Source organism: Rattus rattus, chromosome 4 (genome assembly GCF_011064425.1).
Source record: "Rattus rattus isolate New Zealand chromosome 4, Rrattus_CSIRO_v1, whole genome shotgun sequence".
NCBI classification, from domain to species: domain Eukaryota; kingdom Metazoa; phylum Chordata; class Mammalia; order Rodentia; family Muridae; genus Rattus; species Rattus rattus.
Genome location: NC_046157.1, coordinates 163,255,410 through 163,276,745, shown reverse-complemented (window position 1 = coordinate 163,276,745; position 21,336 = coordinate 163,255,410). Strand labels below are relative to the sequence as shown.

Sequence of the window (21,336 nt, the reverse complement as noted above, 5' to 3'; positions counted from 1 at the left end):
TCATGCCACCTAGTCCCTGGCTCTGCCATGGTGCTCTCCCCTTCTCTACGGAATCCCTATAATCTACTTCCTACCACTGACCCTCTTGTCTAGCTACTTATCTTTTTATCACTTTAACTTTCTACACATCTATTTTCCTACTGATCTAGCCTCAAAAACAAAAGCCTCTAGTATAATTAGTTATGTAATATGGTCTTTAACATATCATTACCTAATATGGTACAGATTATTACCTAAAATTCTAAAATCATTGGTCCCTGGAATTTTGGTATTATACTATAAATAAAATCAGTCTTAAAAACATGATTCCCCTTGGGACTGGAGAGGTGGCTCAGTGGTCAAGAGCACTGACTGCTGTTCTTCCAGAGGTCCTGAGTTCAATTCCCAGCATCCACATGGTGACTCACACCATCTGTAACAGATTCTGGTGTACCTCAAGACAGCTACAATGTACTCATATACATTAAATAAATAAAATAGTAAAAATTCCCATTTTAAAAATTTACATGAAATATCCAGGCAGAACATCCGCACAATGAGTACCTGTCAGACAAATGAGTCTCTGTACTGAAATCTTCGGACTGCTGCCAATGCTCCAAGAGGGCTTGTGTGGGAAGCATGGTGTGTGTGGTGCGTGTGCGTGTGCGTGTGCGTGTGCGTGTGCGTGCATGCGCGTGTCGGGAGATGGGGAGGTTTACAGGCTACTCACCACCATGTTGTAGGCATCAGGAACTTCAGTTTCAAACTGAAATTTTCCACCCTGGTAGTAACCCTCATCTATTAAAAACACAAAACAAAATAAAAAAATCTTTAAATAAAAAAAAAAGGAAACAAAAGCAAACACAAAGTTAGGATACAGCAAACACAGAATGAAGAGGTTAACACTAGGACCAGAGTCCCCAGGTTCCTTCAGCAAAGCTGCACAGTGCAGAATCTTGTCCTGCCAACACTGCCACCATCACCACCTGCTCTAGGGCAAAGGTGCCCTCAGAGAAAAAGGGCAGGGCATCCTCCAGGACGCTCCAGGTTATTAATGTGTCCCTCTTAACCATCCCCTGCCTCGTGTGAGTTACCTCTTTACAGGGCAGCTTCCAGACTCCCTCCGAGGATGCCATTTCTGTGGGAAAGCCGATGTGCTCTGACTGCTGTTTCCCCAGCACCTGTGTAAAACTTCCAGTCCCTCAGCACATGCTTACCCAACAGCCCTCCCCTGCTAGAGGGCTCAGGACTTAGGGGCACAGTGGGGAACTGGAGAGTTCCACCCACTGCCAAAAGGGAGTGCGTGGTAAGATTCCAAGAAAGAACCCGCTCTTAGGAAATGGGTGTGGCAAGAACCTACAAGGATGTTCAGGCCTCTTCAGGTCTGCAAATGCCACAGCGCAGTCTCTCCTGCCTAACTGGATCCAAGCCAGGCTCAAGAAGGAACTGAAGGAAGGGACTGCTGCCAGCAGAGGCTGTGGCCTCTCAGTCTCACTGTGGTGTGACTAGCACTGTCTTCATCTTTAAACTACAACACTAAGGCCAACTGCTTCAGCTTTTTACATAAATTAGATACATAAAAGCGGGCTACTTTAAGAACTTGGAGGCCGTAGGCTGGTGAAATGGCTCAGTAAGCAAAGGTGCTTGCTTCCAAACCTGGGACCTGAGTTCAATCTCCAGGACCCACAAGGAAGACAGACCAACTTCTACAAGTTATCCCCTGACCTCCACCCATGAACATAAAAAATGTACATTAAATAATAATATGTACATTAAAAATGAATGAATAAATAAAAGAAGAGAACTTTGAGACTGTGCCAGTGCTGTGTTACCCAACAGTTAAGCAGCCCTTCCTGGGTGTAGCATTCACACTTTGGTAGTCTCATAAAGACTAAGCACTCCTTGTGTTTTACTACACAACCCCTGCTAAAAGCTAGAGAGGCTGAACCAGTTCAGTTTATTGGTTATTTATATTTCCTTCCATAAGAACTAGTGTCCAGCTCTTGTTAGCAAGATGAATTTCTTTGGGTCACTGATGTAAAAGGCTCCTAGATTAACCTTTGCTTTTGTAGAGTGTAGGGTGCCCATGGAACCCCTAGAGCTGTAGTAACACACCACACGAGCTGAAGTGGGTGCTGTGATCCTCTAGAAGAGTAACTCTACATCATTGAGCTGTCATTCCAGAACACCTTCACCATTTTATTTTGGGAAGTGGGATGGGGGTGAGGGGTTGAAAAAGGGAGTTAAAGACAGGGTATCCTTGAGTAGCCATGGCTGTCCTGGAACTCACTCTGTCTACATAACGGCCTCAAACTCAGCTTGGCCACCACACTCAACCAGTTCTACTTCATGGACTTAGTCTCTGGTGTAGTGGTTTAAAAAGGTCTTTCACAACCAAGATGTCTTAGTAAAAAAGTTCATTTACTCATGTCCCATGTCCCAGAATGTGGTGTTCTGTTTTCTTCCCTTCCAATTGGCTGCTTCTCTATTATTCTCTTTCCACTGCTGATACCTTACTCTGGATGTCAGTCTGATGGAGTTGAGAACAGAAGAGACAGTGAGGTACAGCTTTGGAAGTCTCTGTGAGGCCTTTCCAGACAAATCATGACCTAAGGAGCCGTTTGTTTAGCTCAGGGTTTGAACAGACAGCTGGGAGGTTGGTGGGGCTATGGAAGTGAGGCCTGGTTGCAGTGACACTGTGTGAGGTACCCAGGGTTGCATTTTGCCCTTGACCCTTTCCTGTGCTGCTTTCTCCCATTTGCCATGTTCTAAGGTCTACCATACCCTCCCTATAAAATGAACACCCCAGAATGGTGAGCAAAACCAAAGCCTTCTTTTAAAATGTCAGGTCATTTGCCTTTTGTAAATATACCTGGATTTGTGACACAGTAGCAAGTCTTGGGGAAAGACACTTGTTTTGGTAAGTTGTTTAGTAAATTTAGCTCCAAGTCCAGTGATCTTGCTCTCTTGTAATCTGATTTCAATCACCATAGTACAGGATTTTTATGTCAGGTTTTTCGCTCTGCAGATCGCACAGCCTACTCTAATTTCTCTTCAGGAGTGACTATGCCCCACACAAGACACAACGACCTCTCTACAAGGCTGTGCAGCAGCCCCTCCTGCCCCGCCGTACCTCACTGGCTGGCTTCGCACTTCACTCTGACGTTTTTGCCCACCAGTCATGAAGATGTTAGTTTGTCTAATGTGATGCTTCTACCATGCTTCTTCTGCCCTGATAAAGTTTTCATTTAATAATTAGAATTATGTCTTAAAAAACTAAGATCCGGGCTGGAGAGATGGCTCAGTGGTTAAGAGCACTGACTGCTCTTCCAGAGGTCCTGAGTTCAAATCCCAGCAACCACATGGTGGCTCACAACCATCTGTAATGGGATCTGATGCCCTCTTCTGGTGTGTCTGAAGACAGCTACAGTATACTTATATATAATAAATAAATCTTAAAAAAAAAAACAAAAAAACTAAGATCCAAGAACAGTCTGCTCTATTTTTTCCCCTTTAATGGAACTCTTCTCTCCAGAAAATGATGTGTTTCTTACTTGACACAGCCACTTCACTTTACTACTGACTTGACACTCACAATGCCGTCAAGGGGCAGACTGCCCTGCACAACACCCAAGCTCTGCTCTGCCCCAGGCTTCAGGATGAGGACAGCTAGCCAGCGCCCTCTGGCGCCCTCCTACACCCAGCTCCACAGTCCATACAGCCCAGAAGGAGGCCTCCTCGGTGCTGGAGTTGACAAACAGAAGACTACAGCATACAAGATACTCTGGCCAGCATAGTGTGCCAACTCTATACCACAGTTGTTGAAGTTAAAAACATTTTACTTCTTGGCAACTGGGACTGAGTCCTGGAATATAGCAGGAGAGAGCTCCTGGCTCCTTCTATACAGTCAGAGGACTTACCCTTCCTTCCACTGGAGCTTTACAGCCTGCTCTCTTGCCTTCAAGGCATTACAGTTGATGGGTGACTCCTGGGAAGAGATTCTCTAAGGGTCCACAGACACTAACACTTGGACACAACTTGCCCTACACCAGAATAACTGCTATGTGCTCTCAAGGTCCAGAAGGCTCACCAGCTCCACTTTGCTCCTCCCATCTCACAGCCTTTCCCTATCTTACGACATGAACACGAACACACACACACCCACACACCCACACCTCCCCACACACCCCCACAGAGCTGGCCACTAGGAGGTTCTTCATCACCATCGTACAGACAGGCCCAGAGGGCTGAAGAAGCATTGGGAGTCTGTTAAATCTGTCCCCACAGTGGTTTTTCAAGACAGTGTGACATTGGCCATACCATACCCCAGTTCCTGCCACTGGCTCAGACGCCGTGCAGAGATGACTAATGTTTCAGTAGGTAGTTCACACTAACATGTGAGAACTGTAATCCCATCACTGGAAAGGCCTAGGTAGGAAGATCAGAAGTTCGACAGTCTCGGTTGCACAGTAAATGCACCCAAGCCACATGAGACTGTCTTAAACAAAACAACATAAAATCCAAAAGACAAGTCCAACCCTAACTGCTGTGAAAGAACGCATAGCTTCCCCTTGCAAACAGTATGCTAAGAAGCAATCACCAGGGCACCTCTCAAACCCAGCAATGTCACAACTCCCAAGTGACAAAGTTCTCAGGAGATTCTCGGAAGTGAGAAGTAAGGGAAGACTTTACTAGAGAGCAAGAGGCTGTCACAGGCACTGTAGATGGCTAGCTGTTCTGAAAGCCTGAAGTGACCCGAGTCTGCAGTGCCAAGCTTTAGATGAACGTATAAAGAATGTGGCGATAAGACCCACTGTGACGTCCACAAAAGCATGCTAAATGAGTAATCTTCACCTGTCCCATCTCAGAGTTTGATCAAAGAAGGTTTGATTAGGAGTCAGAAACCTTACCAATGTGTCCCAGTACCTGGCTGGTGAAATCTCTCCTGATCCGCTTTCAACATCCAAGACCATGAACATACTATGATTTTTGGTTTTAACTTTAGACATATCTTTGAATATATCTTTTGCATTACATGAAAGAGACTGGTATTAAATGAACTTCTGCTTTGGGCTTGAATATTTATTCACAAATACCAACTCTAATTGGAGAAAATGCTGATAGTAGTCATTTTTATCCCCAGAGATCACTGTACATGAAATCTTATCTCATGTTTAACAGCATAAAAATCTGTACCACACTGCTTAGTCTGTAAGTTCCACCAAGACTTGCTAAGTGCCACCACTCTCTCTAAGTGCAGACACTACTGTCTAAGCACTGGGGACATAAGAGACAATGTCTGCCACGGGAAGCTTACACTTCGATGGGAAATAAATAAATAAATAAATAAATAAGGTGTACAGTGTAAGGTGAACACGGTAAGGGAGTAGCAAGAAGGAGGGATGCAATTTACACAGACTTAGGGTGAGAGCAGTCATAAGAGGCGGTGAGGTAGAAAGCACAATTAGTTAAGCGTGACTACCATCAAACATAAGATGTGGGGAAAACTAAGTTACATAAAAATACACATGAAGCTGAGAACAGAATGCTGGTTATTGTTTAAATTCTAAAAAAAACTTACCACTTAAATGCTATGCTACTTCTGGACACAACATGCATTATTTACTTTGGTTTTTTTATTGCATTTATTCATTTGACTTATTTGCTTTTTTACTTGTTTCCTTATTTTAGTGTGTTGTGGATTTAGTGTGTGCTGGTGTGCTCAGATGTACATAGAGATGTGAATTTGGAAGTCAGGTCAGCCTGCAGAAGTAGGGGTCTCCTTTCACCATGAGAACTCCAGAGATTAAATTCAAGCAGTCAGCAAGTGCCTTTTACCCAGTGAGCTATTTCATTGGCCACACTGTATATTTTTACTGGTGACCACCAGAATGTCTTATGCATGCTAGGCAAGCACTCTAACTACTGACACGACTCAGCTCAGAAGCTATTTATAATGATGGTACCAAATGGCCTGAGAATCCTCTAAAAAATACGTAACTGGAAGACGTGGGCTAGGGAAGGGGGAAATCGCATGGAACAGATGATATATGCCTGTCCAGGTAGTACAGTGGCCCACTGGGTACCATCACAAGCAAACATCACACCAACAGAATTCTTGAAAGGAGCAAGGAAAGAGCAGTGACTGTTTTCCTCAAAGTCAGAAGACTGCTGGCACACAGCTCACACTTTCTAGTACACATAGAAGACAGCATATTGCCACCTGTCTTTAGGGTTATTTGAAAGAAGAGACTAACCAAGGGGGGGGAAATCTGTTCTTAAAATGTACTGTTTTCTCACTGTGGTTAATCTCACTGTGAAATTTAAAGCCACTAGAAAGAACCAGGAATCAAAATATGACACATCACAGTAAATCACACAGAAAGTTCTTCACGATCACCACAAACCCTAGACATTAGCAGGACAAACAAACCATCCCAAACCTACAGTTCATGTGAGACGGACCAATTTTGTCAAAGAACTATTTCAAAGACGACTTAGAAAAAAGCAAATCAACTGTAAAGCTAACATGGTGTCTCCTAAACAAATTCCATTCATAAATAAAAACTTTGCTGGAAATCAAGTTCCAAGCTGACCACTGGTAACTTAATATCATTTCAGAGAGAAAGAATACAAAGCTACTCTGAGGAACACATCTGACTTATTTTACTACTGATAACAAAACTTAAGAAATTACAAGAAAAACAAAACAAAATATTCTTCATAATACTGACACAAAAGTTCCTACGAAAATACTAATAAACTGGAACCCAGCTCTTGCTCTATGAGAGGTGACTGCAAGCTCACTGAGAAGTAAAGGCACACATTTTCTCACAGAACAAAAATTTCTATGACAGTGATCACAAAAGCCAACGCTACCTTTTTAGATCTGTTAATTTTGTATCTGAGTGTTTTGCATCATATTTAAACCTGGTGTATAAGGAGGTCATTAGAGGGCACTGGATCCCCTGGACCTGGAGTAATGAATGGCTGTGAGTTACCATGCAGTGCTGAGAATTGAACCTGGGTCCTCTGCAACCAGTGCTCTTAACTGGTGAACTGCCTTTCCAGACTCAACGCTATTTTTTTTTTTTTTTTTGGTTTTTTTTTCGGAGCTGGGGACCCAACCCAGGGCCTTGCACTTCCTAGGCAAGCGCTCTACCACTGAGCTAAATCCCCAACCCCTCAACGCTACTTTTAAAAGCTACTAGAATAAACAAGTAAACTTAGTCAGGTCCTAAGTCACACAAACAACTTATTTTTAAAACTTTCTATTTTATATGGTGTCAACTAAAGTCTAAAAACACTTTACTGTGGTGTGGTGGTTGAGTTTTGTAGTATCAGTATTTAAGAGGCTGAAGCTACAGGATGGGGAGCTCAAGGCCAGTCTGGGATGCACAGTAAGGCCCTATCTCAAAAACCAAGCAAGCAACTGACCACACTGTTGAACTCAGCACAAAGTTTATCCCAGTTCTGGCAAGACCTCTACACTGTCGACTGACCACTGACCCAGATGTCTGCTTTTCCTGATACCATTATCTGAATTTGTATTCCCAGGCACTAAAATAAAAAGTCTTTTATTGCCTGCTAGAATAGTGAACACTGAACCTCCAACAGTTGTTCACTGGACAGAGACAATCGGGATGAAGGTGTGGTCATATGTTACCTCGTGTTCACGTTCACAGGCTTTAGTAAGAACAAACAAGGAGGAGGGAGAAACACTCAGAGGAAACCACAGAAACACAACTATGACATCAACCTGGCTGGCAGAAACAAGGGTCTGTAAGCAGCCAAGGACTGCAGAGGTGTGCTCAGAGTGCCACAGGCCTGTCAGAGCCTAGCTCACTATAACACACAAGCCTGAGGTACTTAGTGGGCAATGCTCCTCATTGGGATGAATCCTGGGAAGAGAGAAAGCACCTATGGACTCAGCATCCCTCATCAACAACACAGAGAACACAAGATGTTTCAGAATGGGCGTGTCTCCAAGCAACTGGTGTCAGACTAAAGTTACAAGTATGGCTCAGAGCACTCTGTAAAACCTTCACATAGGTTTAAGACAGGTTTTTGCTTGGTAACCCAAGCTGGCTTTGAACTTGTAAACTTTCTGCCTCAGCCTCTTGGGTGCTAGGATTCTGAGCATGCAGCACTGCAGCTAGGTGTGAACAGAATTACGCATTATCAAGAACATTCTGAAATGGGACTCTTACTATTATAAAACATTTCCCACAAGAAACAAGCTGCTCTTCTTGCAGAGATACAAGGCCATGTTTATGCAGGGATTCATTGTCACATAACAAAATTCTTACCTCTCACTTTTTAATTAGCTCATGACTCATTATTCTCAGCTCCCTACCCCCGCCCCCCAAATAGGACAACACCCTCTATTTTTACAAGGAAACTCTGTCCTGTTTGTTTTCTTCTTTTTCTGCACATTTCAGGTTAAGTAACAATATGAACTTTACAGCTGCCAAATGACGTCAGAAACATCTGTGGACTAACTGTCCCAGAACAACTCTGGACACATACTCATAAACCCCAAAGATCAGACCACTGTAGCCTTAACAAGTGTCACACTGCCTTGTCAGCACGACCTGAAGACAAGCCATCCCTCTCCCTTTTCTCTGCATCATAGTCCTTTGACTACTTTTCACATCTTTGAAGTACTAGTAACCGTTTGAATAATGTCCTCCTCTGGCTACTTTAACAGTTTCACTTCAGATCCAAAGTGTAGAATAGGAAACAGCAGATGCAGTTCTCATTCTAGTACCCTTTGCAAACATCTATGAGCTGGTTTTCCTGGAGAAACCCTGAGAATTGGTTCCCTTACTTTTCCTACTCCATCTACCCTGAAGTAGCATGAACTGGCTACCAATGGTTGGTTACTGGAGGTAGACATGGGTTGGTGATCAGTAACTCCTTTAATGGCACCTTCATTAGAAAAGTCTGGCCGACGAGATATATATGCTGCTGCCCCTGGAGACTATGTATGCACTTAAACCAGTCCTAAGGAGGACAGCTGGAAATCTGCTAGAACCTGGGCCCAAGTGGTGTGCATACAAAAATCCATTTGATCCTGACATTGCCTGAGACAGGATTCACGACTCCCCTCTGTAGATGGGGGCTGCAGCTAAGCAATCACGCCTCAGTCAAGCTCCAGTAGAGTATTACCAGAATCCACTCATGACTTCAAAGCCCATATTCCAAGCAGGCTGCCGTCAGTTTTCTTTGGTGTTTGCCTGACTTTTAGAGTCACCAGGACACTGAGTGCCTCACACCTGCTGTACTGTATCTGGCTGCAAGACATAGGCCAGTCACATCACCCTAGGGAATGGGAGAGCACTAACACACACAGGACAAATCCAGAGGACAGATTTGAGCAGACCTTTACACTTGCTGCTTGAAAATGACATGAACACTAAAGTGTGCAGTATTTATTACCTGGGCTTACAGTCAGCTGAAAGCAGTGAAGCTTGTTTGGATCAGGAAAATGTACTTTACAGGTACCTGCAAAAGAAACAGCTATCAGGAAGGCCAGGAGCGAGCGGTGTGCACATGCTGCGCTAACCTCCAAACACAAAGAAGCCTGCGGTGCTGACTCACGAGGCACTCGAGTGGGAATCATGGACTATATCCAAGGCAAACTAGGGTTCTGTGTCTTTGCCATCCACCCACCCAGTCTTACTAGTTAATTCCAAATGAAGGTATTCACTCCAATTTTAAACAGTCACTAACGAGTTCTCTTCATTATAGAATTGTGCTGTTTACAATGAAAGACTATCCCTCAAAGACATTAATGTATGTGAGTAAGGCTCACACACGGAAAAACCAGGAAGAGAAGCATCTCAAACGTCTGTTCAAATGGGTCAGTACCACAGAGATCCACACAGACATGCGTGCCCATCAGAAGGGAAGTTAGAAGTGAGATAGTAAGAGTTTAGCTGCCACCCAGAATTTACCATAACACTAGAGGAAAAAAAAATCTCAGAAATCCACCTGCCTCTACCTTCAGAGTGTAGGGCTGCTCATCTTTAACCCTAGTAACCCCAGTACCTGGGAGTGAAAGGCAGGCAGACCTCTGAGTTCAAAGCCAACCTAGCCTACACAGTGAAACACTGTCTCAGGAAATGGGTTCACCGTTTCACTATTGGTTTTGTTTCATTTTGATACTTAACGAGCATGTCAGACATAAAACATTACGGTAAAAAACAAAACAAAACAAAACAGTTTAAGACTTGTGGGCTTTCTTTTTTAGAGTAGGGGGAAAAACCCTCAGTATACAGAGGTCAGGAACAATTTCTGAAATACTCTATCACATTCTTTATTTTAGAAATAGCCTCCTGAATTAGCCTTCCAAGAATATAAAAATTAGTAAGACAAGTTTTAAAAATTAATAAAACTATCAAAATCAAATAACTAACCTTAAAGCTCAGGAAAGGGTAAGTTAAAAAAAATTACATTACTATATGTATATTATATATAAATGTTTTTAACCTACCCATGTTTTTAATGTACACACACACACACATACACACACACATGCACACGCACACACACACACGCACAGTTTTCTCTATATACAACAGCATCTATCTAAGGAATTGTCCATTTTCAGAGAGCTATCTATGCATGTGCACATATGAAGCTCTGAGGCCATTCCACAGTCTCTAATCACACTGCCAAATAAAAAGCTATACTTATGGCTCGGTACATATTAGAAATGTTTTAAACAGATAGCAAAGAGTGAGCATGTGGTGGCTAGTTTTTTCTTTAGCATGATGATTTGCAGAAAACATGGGGAAAAGAAGCATGTCAAACAGTATATTCTATCTGATAGCTTAACCACAGGACAGGAAAACAGGCTCATATCTTTCCCAAATTCTACAGGATTTACATCAAGCACACAAACTAGTTCTTTCTTTCTTTTTTTTTTTAGAGCTGGGGACCGAACCCAGGGCCTTCGCTTGCTAGGCAAGCGCTCTACCACTGAGCTAAATCCCCAACCTCCACAAGCTAGTTCTAAGGGGAAATGTTCTATGGTCTCCGATAAAAGGCACTTTGAACAAACATTGAGTCAGGGACAGTGGAAAGACGTACTGGACTAGAACACAGAAGATCGCTGTGTGATGCTTTTTAGAAAAAAGTGCCCTGACACAGGCAGCAAGACAGACAGACAGCTAATACCTGGCTTCAGGCCTTTGCCATTTGCCTGCCCGTCACAGCACTCATTGACTTCCCGAAGCATTTTAGAGCACACCCTTTTATTTTTTGCTTATTAGGTAGAAATTTACTCCCCCCCACCCCCCACCCCCCGTCTGGGATTGAAACTAGGACATTATACATGCTAGGTAAGTACTCTGCTACTAACCCACCCCCCCAACTTCAAAATTAAACTTTCAATAAAATTCTCAGACAATACCTTCAGTTTTGAGTGGAAGCAACTTTGAGGTCAAGCTACAGAATGAGGAGGTTTTATATGAGAGCCATAGCAGAAATATATTTTGTATCATAACCTACTCTCTTCCCACACAAATGTCAGGCGTCAAAAGTAATTGTTCAGTCCGCCCAGGAGGTATACACCTTTGATCCCAGCACTCACAAGGCAGAGGCAAACAGAGCCACTTTGAGTCTATCCTGGTCTACACAGTAAAGTCCAGGCTAGCCAAGGCTGCACAGTGAATTTTAACAAACAGCTTGTCTGTGCCCTCACGAACTAACTTCACAACCACCCTCAGACTCAGAGCGGCTTTAAAACCAAACATTACAATAGAAAGCTTAACAATGACTGCAGCAGCAGCAGCAGAAGTAAAACAGTCAAGGCTTCCAGGCTCTCATAAGACATATAAAGTGTAAAACATATGGTGGAAGATTAATGATAGAGAAGTAGAAATCTGATGCAGATCATTCAAGTGCATTTTTCAGTGAGTGCACTGCTGGACACCCCCACCCCCACCCTGTGTGTGTCCACAGGAAAGCTAGAGTGGGTGAAGGGTGTGCAGCTGCCTTTTTTCAAACACAAAACAAACCAACTCCTTTCCACTGAGGGAGAAGTGGAACCAAAGGCAACTGGGCAACTGGCCGATCCTCCTCCACTACAGGGACACAGGCAACTTCCACACGTGCGACTCAGGACTAAAGGCTCTGTGCTGTTTGTTGAGACAGGGTGGCTCTCTAGCACCCTGTCCTGGGACTCGCTGTGTTGACCTGTCCAGCCGGGAACTCAGAGATCTGTTTGCCTCTCCGCCCTAAGTGCTGTGGTTAAAGGCATGTGCCACTGATACCTGGCTAGAACCTCATCTTGTTAGATTTTGCAAAAAATAAAACAAAAAAGCCTCTTTTACGCTCTTCTCTTCCCCTCTTCCCTGCTCTCTTGCCCTCTCCCCTCTGTCCCTTCTCTCTCGATCCCCACTTCCCTCCATGTGCCCATGGCCCGCCTTTACTCATCCCCACTTCTACTTTTCTTCTCTTATTAAACCTCCCTACATGGAAAAAAAAAGCCTCTTCTGCAAAATTAAAATTTACTCTTAATATACACAGAAAATAGGCCTTTGATATGCAAAGTTATTAAAACAAAACGAGTTTTCCTCATGTCATTACTATATAGTAATAATTTGACAGGCGTGCTATACTTACAAGGTAAATTAGCTTCAAGTTCTGCAACCTCTGTAGAAATAAAGAGATGGTGGTTAACAGTAATCTTCATCGTATCACCAGTTTAAATAAGAAACTCCCCCTAGATGACAAGGAAAAAGTTAGCTAGATGAACTGAAACCTGGTCTCTCTCTCTCTCTCTCTCTCTCTCTCTCTCTCTCTCTCTCTCTCTCTCTCTCTCACACACACACACACACGCATTTATGTTTTCTCCCCAAACATGTCTTTAAGTTTCCTGTTGTAACTTACACTTCTTGGCCCCATTCCTCTCCCATGAGGCCTCAGACCATCCAATTCACATCCTCAGTTACTCACTGTGTATTTATTTGTGCATCCTTCTGCACATCAAAACTACAGCACTCCTTCCCCATGTTCATGCTAACTATCTCCCATACGGTATAGACAAACACCATGCCTACTGTCACCACTTATTCCACAGAATAAGAAATATTAGAACAGTCAGCTGTTTACAGAAGACATTTTACACCAAGAAGGCCCTAGAGATTCCAACAGCAAGGAAACAAACATTAAAACTAACAAATCAAAACCACAAAAACCAATCTATTACATTAATAATGGACTACTTAAAAAATAATGCCAGTGTGGTGGTGCATGCCTGCGATACCAGATCTCCATGAACACAAGGCCACCCAAGTATTCCAGAGCCATGCTCTTTCTTGAAGAAAAAAAACGTATATAAAAAAACAGGAGGGAAGGAGAGGGAAAGGAGTTGGGAAGGAGAGAAGAGAAAGAAACGAAACATGGAGGGCTAGAGGTAGGTTAGGGGAGAATACTGTATATGGGAGGGTCTAGGTTCAGTCTCCAACACTGTACAGAAAGACAAAAGGAAACTAAGAAAGCACTTCCATTTACCAAAAATATTTTTAAGGACTAAATTTAATTACAGAGATGAAAGATTTGTACTCTCTAACTGTAAATATGGAGGGCAGAAACTACAGACCGGATGGAACCCATGGCCCAAAGGCAACCCCATCACAGGCAACCCCATCACAGTCTCAGTGACATGCTTCACAGAGCCTTCATATGAAGATCCACAGAATCTTGAGAGTGAACAAAGTGAACACTGCTGATCCTGACTTCAAATTATATTACAGAGATAGAGTAATCAAAATAGTATAGTAATGTGGGCATAAACCCAGGCCAGCAGAGCAACAGGAAGGAAGGCTAGAGCAAACCTAATAAGCACACATGGTCAACCAGCACCCAAGAGCACCAAAAAGACCACCCAGGGAAATGAGAGCCTCTTCTGTGGAGAACTGTGTGTCCTTACACAAATTATCAAAATAAATAAAAGGCTTAATGTAAGCTGTAAAATTCATAGGAGTGGTGGTGGAGTAAATTCCCAAACCTTGCTTCAATGATTATTTATATTTCATTTTAATTGCTTATTAGTTCACTTATGTGGACTGGAAGGAGTGGTGTGGTGTGTGCACATGAGTACAAGTGCTTACAAAGGTCAGGGTATGAGAGCCCCGGAGCAGGAGCTCCATGCTGCCTGATATGAGTGTCAGGACCTCAGGAAAAGCAGTATATGCTCTTAACCACTGAACCATCTCTCTGTGCCCCAGTATTATTTTTTAAGCAAAAATTAAACAGTGAGACTACATTAAACTAAAATGCTATAGCACAAAGAAAAGGTATATAGACTGGGAATAAATGTCTGCAAATCATGTAGCTGATAAGGGTTTAACATAATACCGATACACACAACTCAACAGGAAGGAAAAGAAGGAAGGGAGGGGAGGAGGGAGGGACGGACATTTCTCTAAAGAAATAAAAAGTGACCAACAGTTTTATGAGAAGATATATAGTGTCCCCAAGTATCAAAACAAGACCATGTCTGCTATCTCTAATCTTTCCAGTTGGCTACTACTAGAGAGACAAGAGATAGAACTGATAGAATACAGAGAAAAGGGAACCTTCACACAATATTATAACATAATACATATTAAATATTACATACACACACATGAGAGCGAGAGAGAGAGAGAGAGAGAGAGAGAGAGAGAGAGATCCCTCAAAAAGCTAAGAGAGAAAAAAACAAAACAGCTACCATGTGACCCAGCAATCTTTGTGAATACACACTCATAATAAATGAGTCAGCACTTTTTAAAGTAGCAGTACTTAATCTGTGGGTCACAATCCCTTTGGGGGTTGGGTATAAGATAGTTACACTATGACTCCTAAGAGGAGCAAAATTAGTTACGAAGTATCAAGAAAATAACTTTATGGTTGGGGTCCACACAACCCGAGGAACTGAATTAAAGGGTGGCAGCATGGGGAAGGTGGAAGATCACTGCTGCACAGGACCAACCACCCCATGCTCGCTGCAGTTATTTTTCACTGATAGCCATGATATGGAATCAGCCTAAGTATAAACTGAGTAATGAATGAAGAGACCATGAGATGTGTAAGAAACACAATTCAGCATTAGCAGAGGAGCCTGCCATTTGTGACAATGTGATGGAGCAAAGGACATCATGCTAAGTGAAACAAGAGACAGAAGGAACAAGCTGCTGAATAGACAGAAACCAAACAGTTACAACAAGGGATGAAAACAATGGCAAAGGGCACAAAGTTAGGCTTAGGCAGGATAAGTAATGTGTGTTAATGTGACCACACAGGAAAGGTGTATGGATTAACTTGGTTAGTATTGTTTTACTATGTACACACCATATGGGTGTGTAAAATCATAATCACAAGTAAAATGTGTGTAGGGGACATAGGGGTACACAGGATATGACACACTAAATAGGCCAGCAGAGGGTCTTCACCTTGGACAGAGAGCAGCAGCACACTACCTGGCTCCACCCAAAGGCTCTGTCATTTCATACGCAAAGCCCCAGCTCGCACCCGCACTCATGCGTCAGCATTCATCAAGCCTTCCACACGTCTCTTAATGATTCTTTTAGTAATCTGGGTTCTGTATCTAATCCTTGAACTCCAGTAGCTACAGGAATTCCAAAACCCTGAATGCCCTAGTCCACACTCACGCACTCCAGTGCCATAAAACACCTACAGTAGTGTCATTCTCTAACTCTTGGTCTGTGTGGCCTGCTACAACAAAAATATTTTACACATATGGATGGTTTGTACACAGACATTAGTTTTTTTAATAATTCTGAAGGCTGCCTGGGCAAGACCAAAGCACCAGCAGATTCTGAATCTGGTGAGGGCTCAGAGCCTTATAGAAAACAAATTCTTGCTGTGTGTTCAAACCGTAGGAGAGACAAGGAAGTTATCTGGGATTTCTTATTAGGGCACTAATCCCATTCACAGGAACCCTATCATCATGAGTTACCTCCCAAAGGTAATTACCTCCTAATACCACCCAGGTGTTTAGATTTGAGCACACAAATTTGGAGGACAGTCTTCCAGACTGTTTTAGATCACTGCCTGTAAAGGTATGATCTAATAGCATTATATATATATATATATAGTCAAGCATAATATATAAAGTTCTAATTTTACATGACAGTCAATCATTTAAATTTATTGCTTGTATTCATCACCTTCAGTGTAACTCACCCAAGAAAGGAAGACAAGGGCTGAGGAGAGCCCCAAACACAGCCTGCTGACTACACCAGGAATCCTACTAAGACTTCCTGGTTCCAACAGTCAGAGCAGGCAAGGAATAGAATCCTTGGGACATGAGACTTCAATAATGATGACTGGCACTTTGTCTAGCCCAGTGCACAATATAGAACAGCGGGTCAGATCTGCATAGTGCTCCTGAGGGAGCTGCCCAACGTGGCAGGTAGTTTTTCAATCCCTCGAATACTAACCCACATCAGTAATTACAGTCTTAGTGTCAACACAAATGAAACTAAAGCCACAGTGTTACCAAAGCAAGAGGAGCTGAATTTGCGAGGTGTGGGGATCATTCTGCTAACTGGGTAGATTTCGTGATCTGGTTGTGGTCAAGATTCTAGTGGACTGTGGTTTGATCCTTATTTAGAAAGGAAAAGAATTTCTCAGAAGGAAGTTATGTAGCCACTGAGTTATGCAAGGTGCCAGGTGCCTCCCGGATGTGGTTTGCCCAGAAGTTATCTGTATTTTGATGCTAATTCCACTGTCCCCAAGGACAGCGCCTAGTCACATACTCAGGAATCAGGTGACTTCACCAGAACCTCCCCATTGAATTTGTAAAGTACAGGTGAGGGCAGGTACAGGATAGAAGGAGGCCTGTCATTGGAGGAGAAGGAAGGATGGGCAGGAGAGAAGTTTGAAGGAAGAGGAGGAGACAGGAACAGAAAGAGAGGAGACAGAGGAGAGGGTGAGAAGCCATGGCAGGTGATGTTAAGATTCTGCTCTGTGTATTTACAGGTTGTTATCAATGTTCCTAAGGGATAGATGGTACCGGGCTTTGTATGTTTAATTATATCTTATCAATTGGATCTAAGATTATTGTGTTGTGTGTTCTTTTATGTGAGTGTAGGAAAGTGTGCGGCTGGGGTGTGTTTCCGCCAAGGCACTGCAGTATGACCTAACGGGATAAAAGACACCTTACTTTTTTTATTTTTTATATTTTTACAACAACACCTCCCAGAATTGCTAGGCCACCTAGCAAAAGAGTCATTGTTGTCTTGTGAAAGCAAGCCTTCAGCAGCTTAAAAATACTTGTCAGTTTTTGTTGTTCTGTAGGAAGTTGGTGTTGTTCAGGCCTGAGTTGTGCTGCTTCGTTAGAGGCCCTCAGGCTTGCCAAGCAGTTAGACAACTCACAAACCCGGCCCTAGCTGTGTTCCCCTGATCACATACCCTTCACAGATTTCAGCCCCTCTAGAAAGCACTGAAACAACTAACTAGCTCAAAAGCGTTCTAGTACCACTCAAAAATGCAAACCACAACCCCAAAAAAGCAGTTTCCTTTAACAAGAACCAAGGATCCCTGGTTGTATCCCAGGACTTCATGCCATCTACTTTTGACAGGAGCACAAAAAATATCAAGGTGGGTGCCTACCTATGACTTCTAGAGGTCCTCTTGTCCCATGAGGCTGTCTGGTGTACATATGGTGACTGTTCAAGTTCCCTGAACAGTCTCACTGGTGTTTAACTTTCAACAGAACACATAAGGCTGTTTGGTCAGATATCTGACCTCCTACTTGACTTAGCAGGACTTGTCAGACTACCCCTCAGATTTGTGTACTGTCAAACGCTGTGAGAGCCTTGGCAATGTGGCAAGTCCGACTGTGACCCACCAGAGATTAGTGTGGGAGACCAGCACAGGAAACAGGAGCATGTGGCAGACCTGGTAGAGAATAAAGACCCAACCACACATGAACACACAATCCCTCAGTCTTAAGGTGTTTGGCCCTGAGCTCAAGGAGGACAGGAGTGGGCACCCAGCCTTTCCTGTTCTGCCTCCACTCTCCTAGAATCTGCTGTTATCACCAGTAAGTGGCAAGACCCCATGAGCCCCTCCCCCACCTATAAAAGCACTGATCTTTTTGGCCTGTATAGTGTCCATAATCTTTCCCTTAGCTCTTTGAGAAGCCAGATGAGACTTCTGCCTAAGATACTGTCACTGGGGCTCTGCACACAAGGCCTTTGTTGTAGAGTTTTATGACTGTACTGACAAGCTATATACCTTCCAACACAGCCCCCACCTGAATAAAAGCAGAACAGGAAGGCCTGAGACTTTTGTCAGCCTGGTGACAGCTCTTAAGAGCTGAGCAAAGGCTATACCAGGGCATTCTCCTTAATGTGTGAACATCCCTCAGCCTCCTGCTTCCTTCACCTCCCTCCACTGTATTGTCTCAAGACACTTTTTAATTGCCCTGCATGACAAACTCCCCGCCTCTTCCTTTTGGAATGCAGCTTGCAGTATTAAGTCCCAGACACAGTCACACAATTTTCTGTGTCCATACCCATGAAGGACAGCTTCACACGAGCCTACTTTACTGCTAGGACAATCACCCCAATTATAGCAACCTTGCTAAACTCAGACTCTTTCAAAGTCCCTAAAGGGATTTTTGTCTGGAAAATTTTTTCACCGTTATCGCCCTGGAGCTATCTGAAAGCTCCCAGGTGAGTCCCTAGGCACAGGTTTGGTGGAAACTATCTGCTAAAACTCTTTTCTAGGGCTGGAGAGTTGGCTCAGCGGTTAAGAGCACTGACTACTCTTCCAGAGTTCCTGAGTTCAAATCCCAGCAACCACATGGTGGCTCACAACCATCTGTAATGGGAATCGATGCCTCTTCTGGTGTGGATATAAATAAAATAAAAATAAATCTTTAAAAAAGAAACCAAAAAACAAAAACCTCTTTTCTATTAATTTGCATTTCTGCTCTTTATGTGTTGAATCTGTTCTCCTAGAGCCTGCCTCACCCCTAAGATGTGGGTTTGGCCATCCTGCTGCAACTACTGCAGGCTTCTCAGCCTACATCTCTTCAGGTAGAAAACCAAGCTCCTGCCGGTAAGACTTTAAACCAAGAATTACTCCTTTTTTTTTTTTTTTTTTTTTTTTTTTTTCGGAGTTGGGACCGAACCCAGGGCCTTAAACTTGCTAGGCAAGCGCTCTACCACTGAGCTAAATCCCCAACCCCAAGAATTACTCCTAACCCTATGATACAAAATACCTGCTATGGTCCGAAGGCGCCCAAACTTCACGTTAAGCCCAATGCTAACGAGGTAGTATTAAGAGGTGAGTCTTTGGAGTAATTAAGTTGTGAGGGCTCTGCTCACACTCAACTTTTGTCTCTTCCTTCCAAAAGGACCAGTGATCCTCTCCTTCTAGGATACAGCAACAGAGGCCTCACCTTGGAAGCAAATTACAGTTCTCACCAGAGACCAATATTTATCTTTTTCTCCGATGGTGGGAATGGAACCCAGGGCCAGGCACATGTGAGGAGTGTGGCTTTATCACTGAGCCCTATACGGCTTGCTTGCTTGCTTTTCTTTTCTTTCGAGACAGGGTTTCTCTGTGTAGCCCTGACTATCCTGAAACTCACTCTGTAGACCAGAGCTGGCCTTGAATTCAGAGATTGGCCTGCCTCTGCCTCATGAATACTGGGGAATCCTACTTCCTTTCTTTCTTTTTAAAAAATTTGTTTGTTTGTTTGTTTGTTTTTATTGAATGTTCATTGGTGTTTTGCCTTTATGTACCCGTCTTCGTAAGGGTGGAACTGGAGTTACAGACAGTTGTGAATTCTGCCTTAACCTTAATCTTCTACACTGCGGATCTGAGAAAGGCTCCTATTGCTTACATGGTTTACAGCTGTTAAGTCACAGCAGACGTCTAACATGGGACCTGGCCCCAAGTGCTTGGTGTACCAAAGCTGTCATTAAACAGGAGGGCGGCAATATGAAAGGACAGTTTATTCTCAGCTGACACCCCAAGACTGCTCCAAGCGCTGCATCTACACCCCAAACACTTCAGCCTGGCTCTCCTGACTCTGGGCCGCCTCTACAGATGGACTCTCAAGGATTCTGAAAAATCAAATACTATTAGGTTCATCCAAGCAAGGTGTTCCAGCCCTATTCTCTGATGTTTATGATCTGGATTGTTCTGAATTTATAGACAAGAACAAGATGTGAACGATAATTTTACTTTTAACCAATCATCATAAGTTTATCAAGATTTAAGCTAATTCTAGATTTAAGTACAGAAAGTATACAAGAAACCCTATTAAATCTGCATAAACCCACTGCTTCAACCTCTACACGTATGTGCTTCCACATGTGTACATCCTTGCCCCCTACCCTACGCACATGCCACATATATACACACCTATGCACACAAAAGGAAACCCTTTTTCAAACATAATTTTCCTTTACAAACATGACCAGTTACTATGACCTTAGGAGAATTTTAATCATAATTCTGTGAACTCTAATAACAAAATAAAATATGTATTGTTAACAGGTCATATATGTGTGTGTGTGTGTGTGTGTGTGTGTGTGTGTGTGTGTGTGTGCGCACGTGCGTGCGCGCGCATGCATGCATGCGTGGGCATGAGCTTGTGTGATATGTGACATAATTCTCTGAAGACACCAGATTTTCACAGGACTCCTTAGGCTACGCTCCACATGAAACAAAAAAGGACCCTCAGAGCACTGGCTCCAGGCTGGGACTGCTGCTGTGCATCCTACAGGAAAGGGGACAGCAGGGGAAATAACAGCAGCACCCATGTGCCTGGTCCTTGCTATTACAATAACATTCTCTGCCTGGTACAAATCCTTCCACTGTAAGTGACAAACAATCACACACTTTTTTTTTTGGGGGGGGGTGGTAGGATCTCTTCACTCTACACGCTGATTGTCCTGGAACTTACTGTGTAGTGTTCAGGCTGGCCTTGAACTCACAGAAATGAGCCTGCCTGTACCCAAGAGTGCTGAGCTTAAAGGTGTGCACCACGATGCTCGGCTGATAATTATACTTTACAATTATTTCAAAGAAGTAGTTCCACTCAACAGACTACTGTGCATCCATCCCAAGGAGCCTGCAGACTCGCTTCACTTTGTTACAGGTATAAAAACAGCCCCCATGGCTGACAATTACCTTTAACAAGCAACTTGTCTCTCACAGACACCCTCCGAGTGGAGTCGGATGTGGAGGCTGAGGCCCGGGATCCTTTGAGACCATCATCCCGCTTCAACTTGCTTGCCAGAGTTAGCATTACTGCCACCTTTCTTCTGGAAGACAGGCAAGGGGAGGGTTAGGGCCATGTCTCCAGACACTAGACAA

At 43.4% G+C, this 21,336-nt stretch overlaps 1 protein-coding gene across 4 annotated transcripts in view; it reads right to left on the bottom strand.

Annotated features, from left to right (window-relative positions):
- Window positions 1-21,336, bottom strand: part of Ube2f (ubiquitin conjugating enzyme E2 F (putative)) — a 35,312-nt gene that overhangs the window by 10,090 nt on the left and 3,886 nt on the right. For 2 of the 4 annotated variants that reach the window (XM_032901623.1, XM_032901627.1), the window contains exons 2-5: window positions 21,151-21,284; window positions 12,613-12,642; window positions 9,421-9,486; window positions 710-777 (exon numbers count right to left, since the gene is read on the bottom strand). In XM_032901623.1, coding sequence (XP_032757514.1) covers window positions 710-777; window positions 9,421-9,486; window positions 12,613-12,642; window positions 21,151-21,268 — 282 coding nt within the window. In that variant the 5' untranslated portion in view covers window positions 21,269-21,284. Of the gene's footprint in view, window positions 1-709; window positions 778-9,420; window positions 9,487-12,612; window positions 12,643-21,150; window positions 21,329-21,336 lie in introns of all 4 variants that reach the window. The other 2 variants (XM_032901626.1, XM_032901624.1) reach the window with 2 other exon arrangements.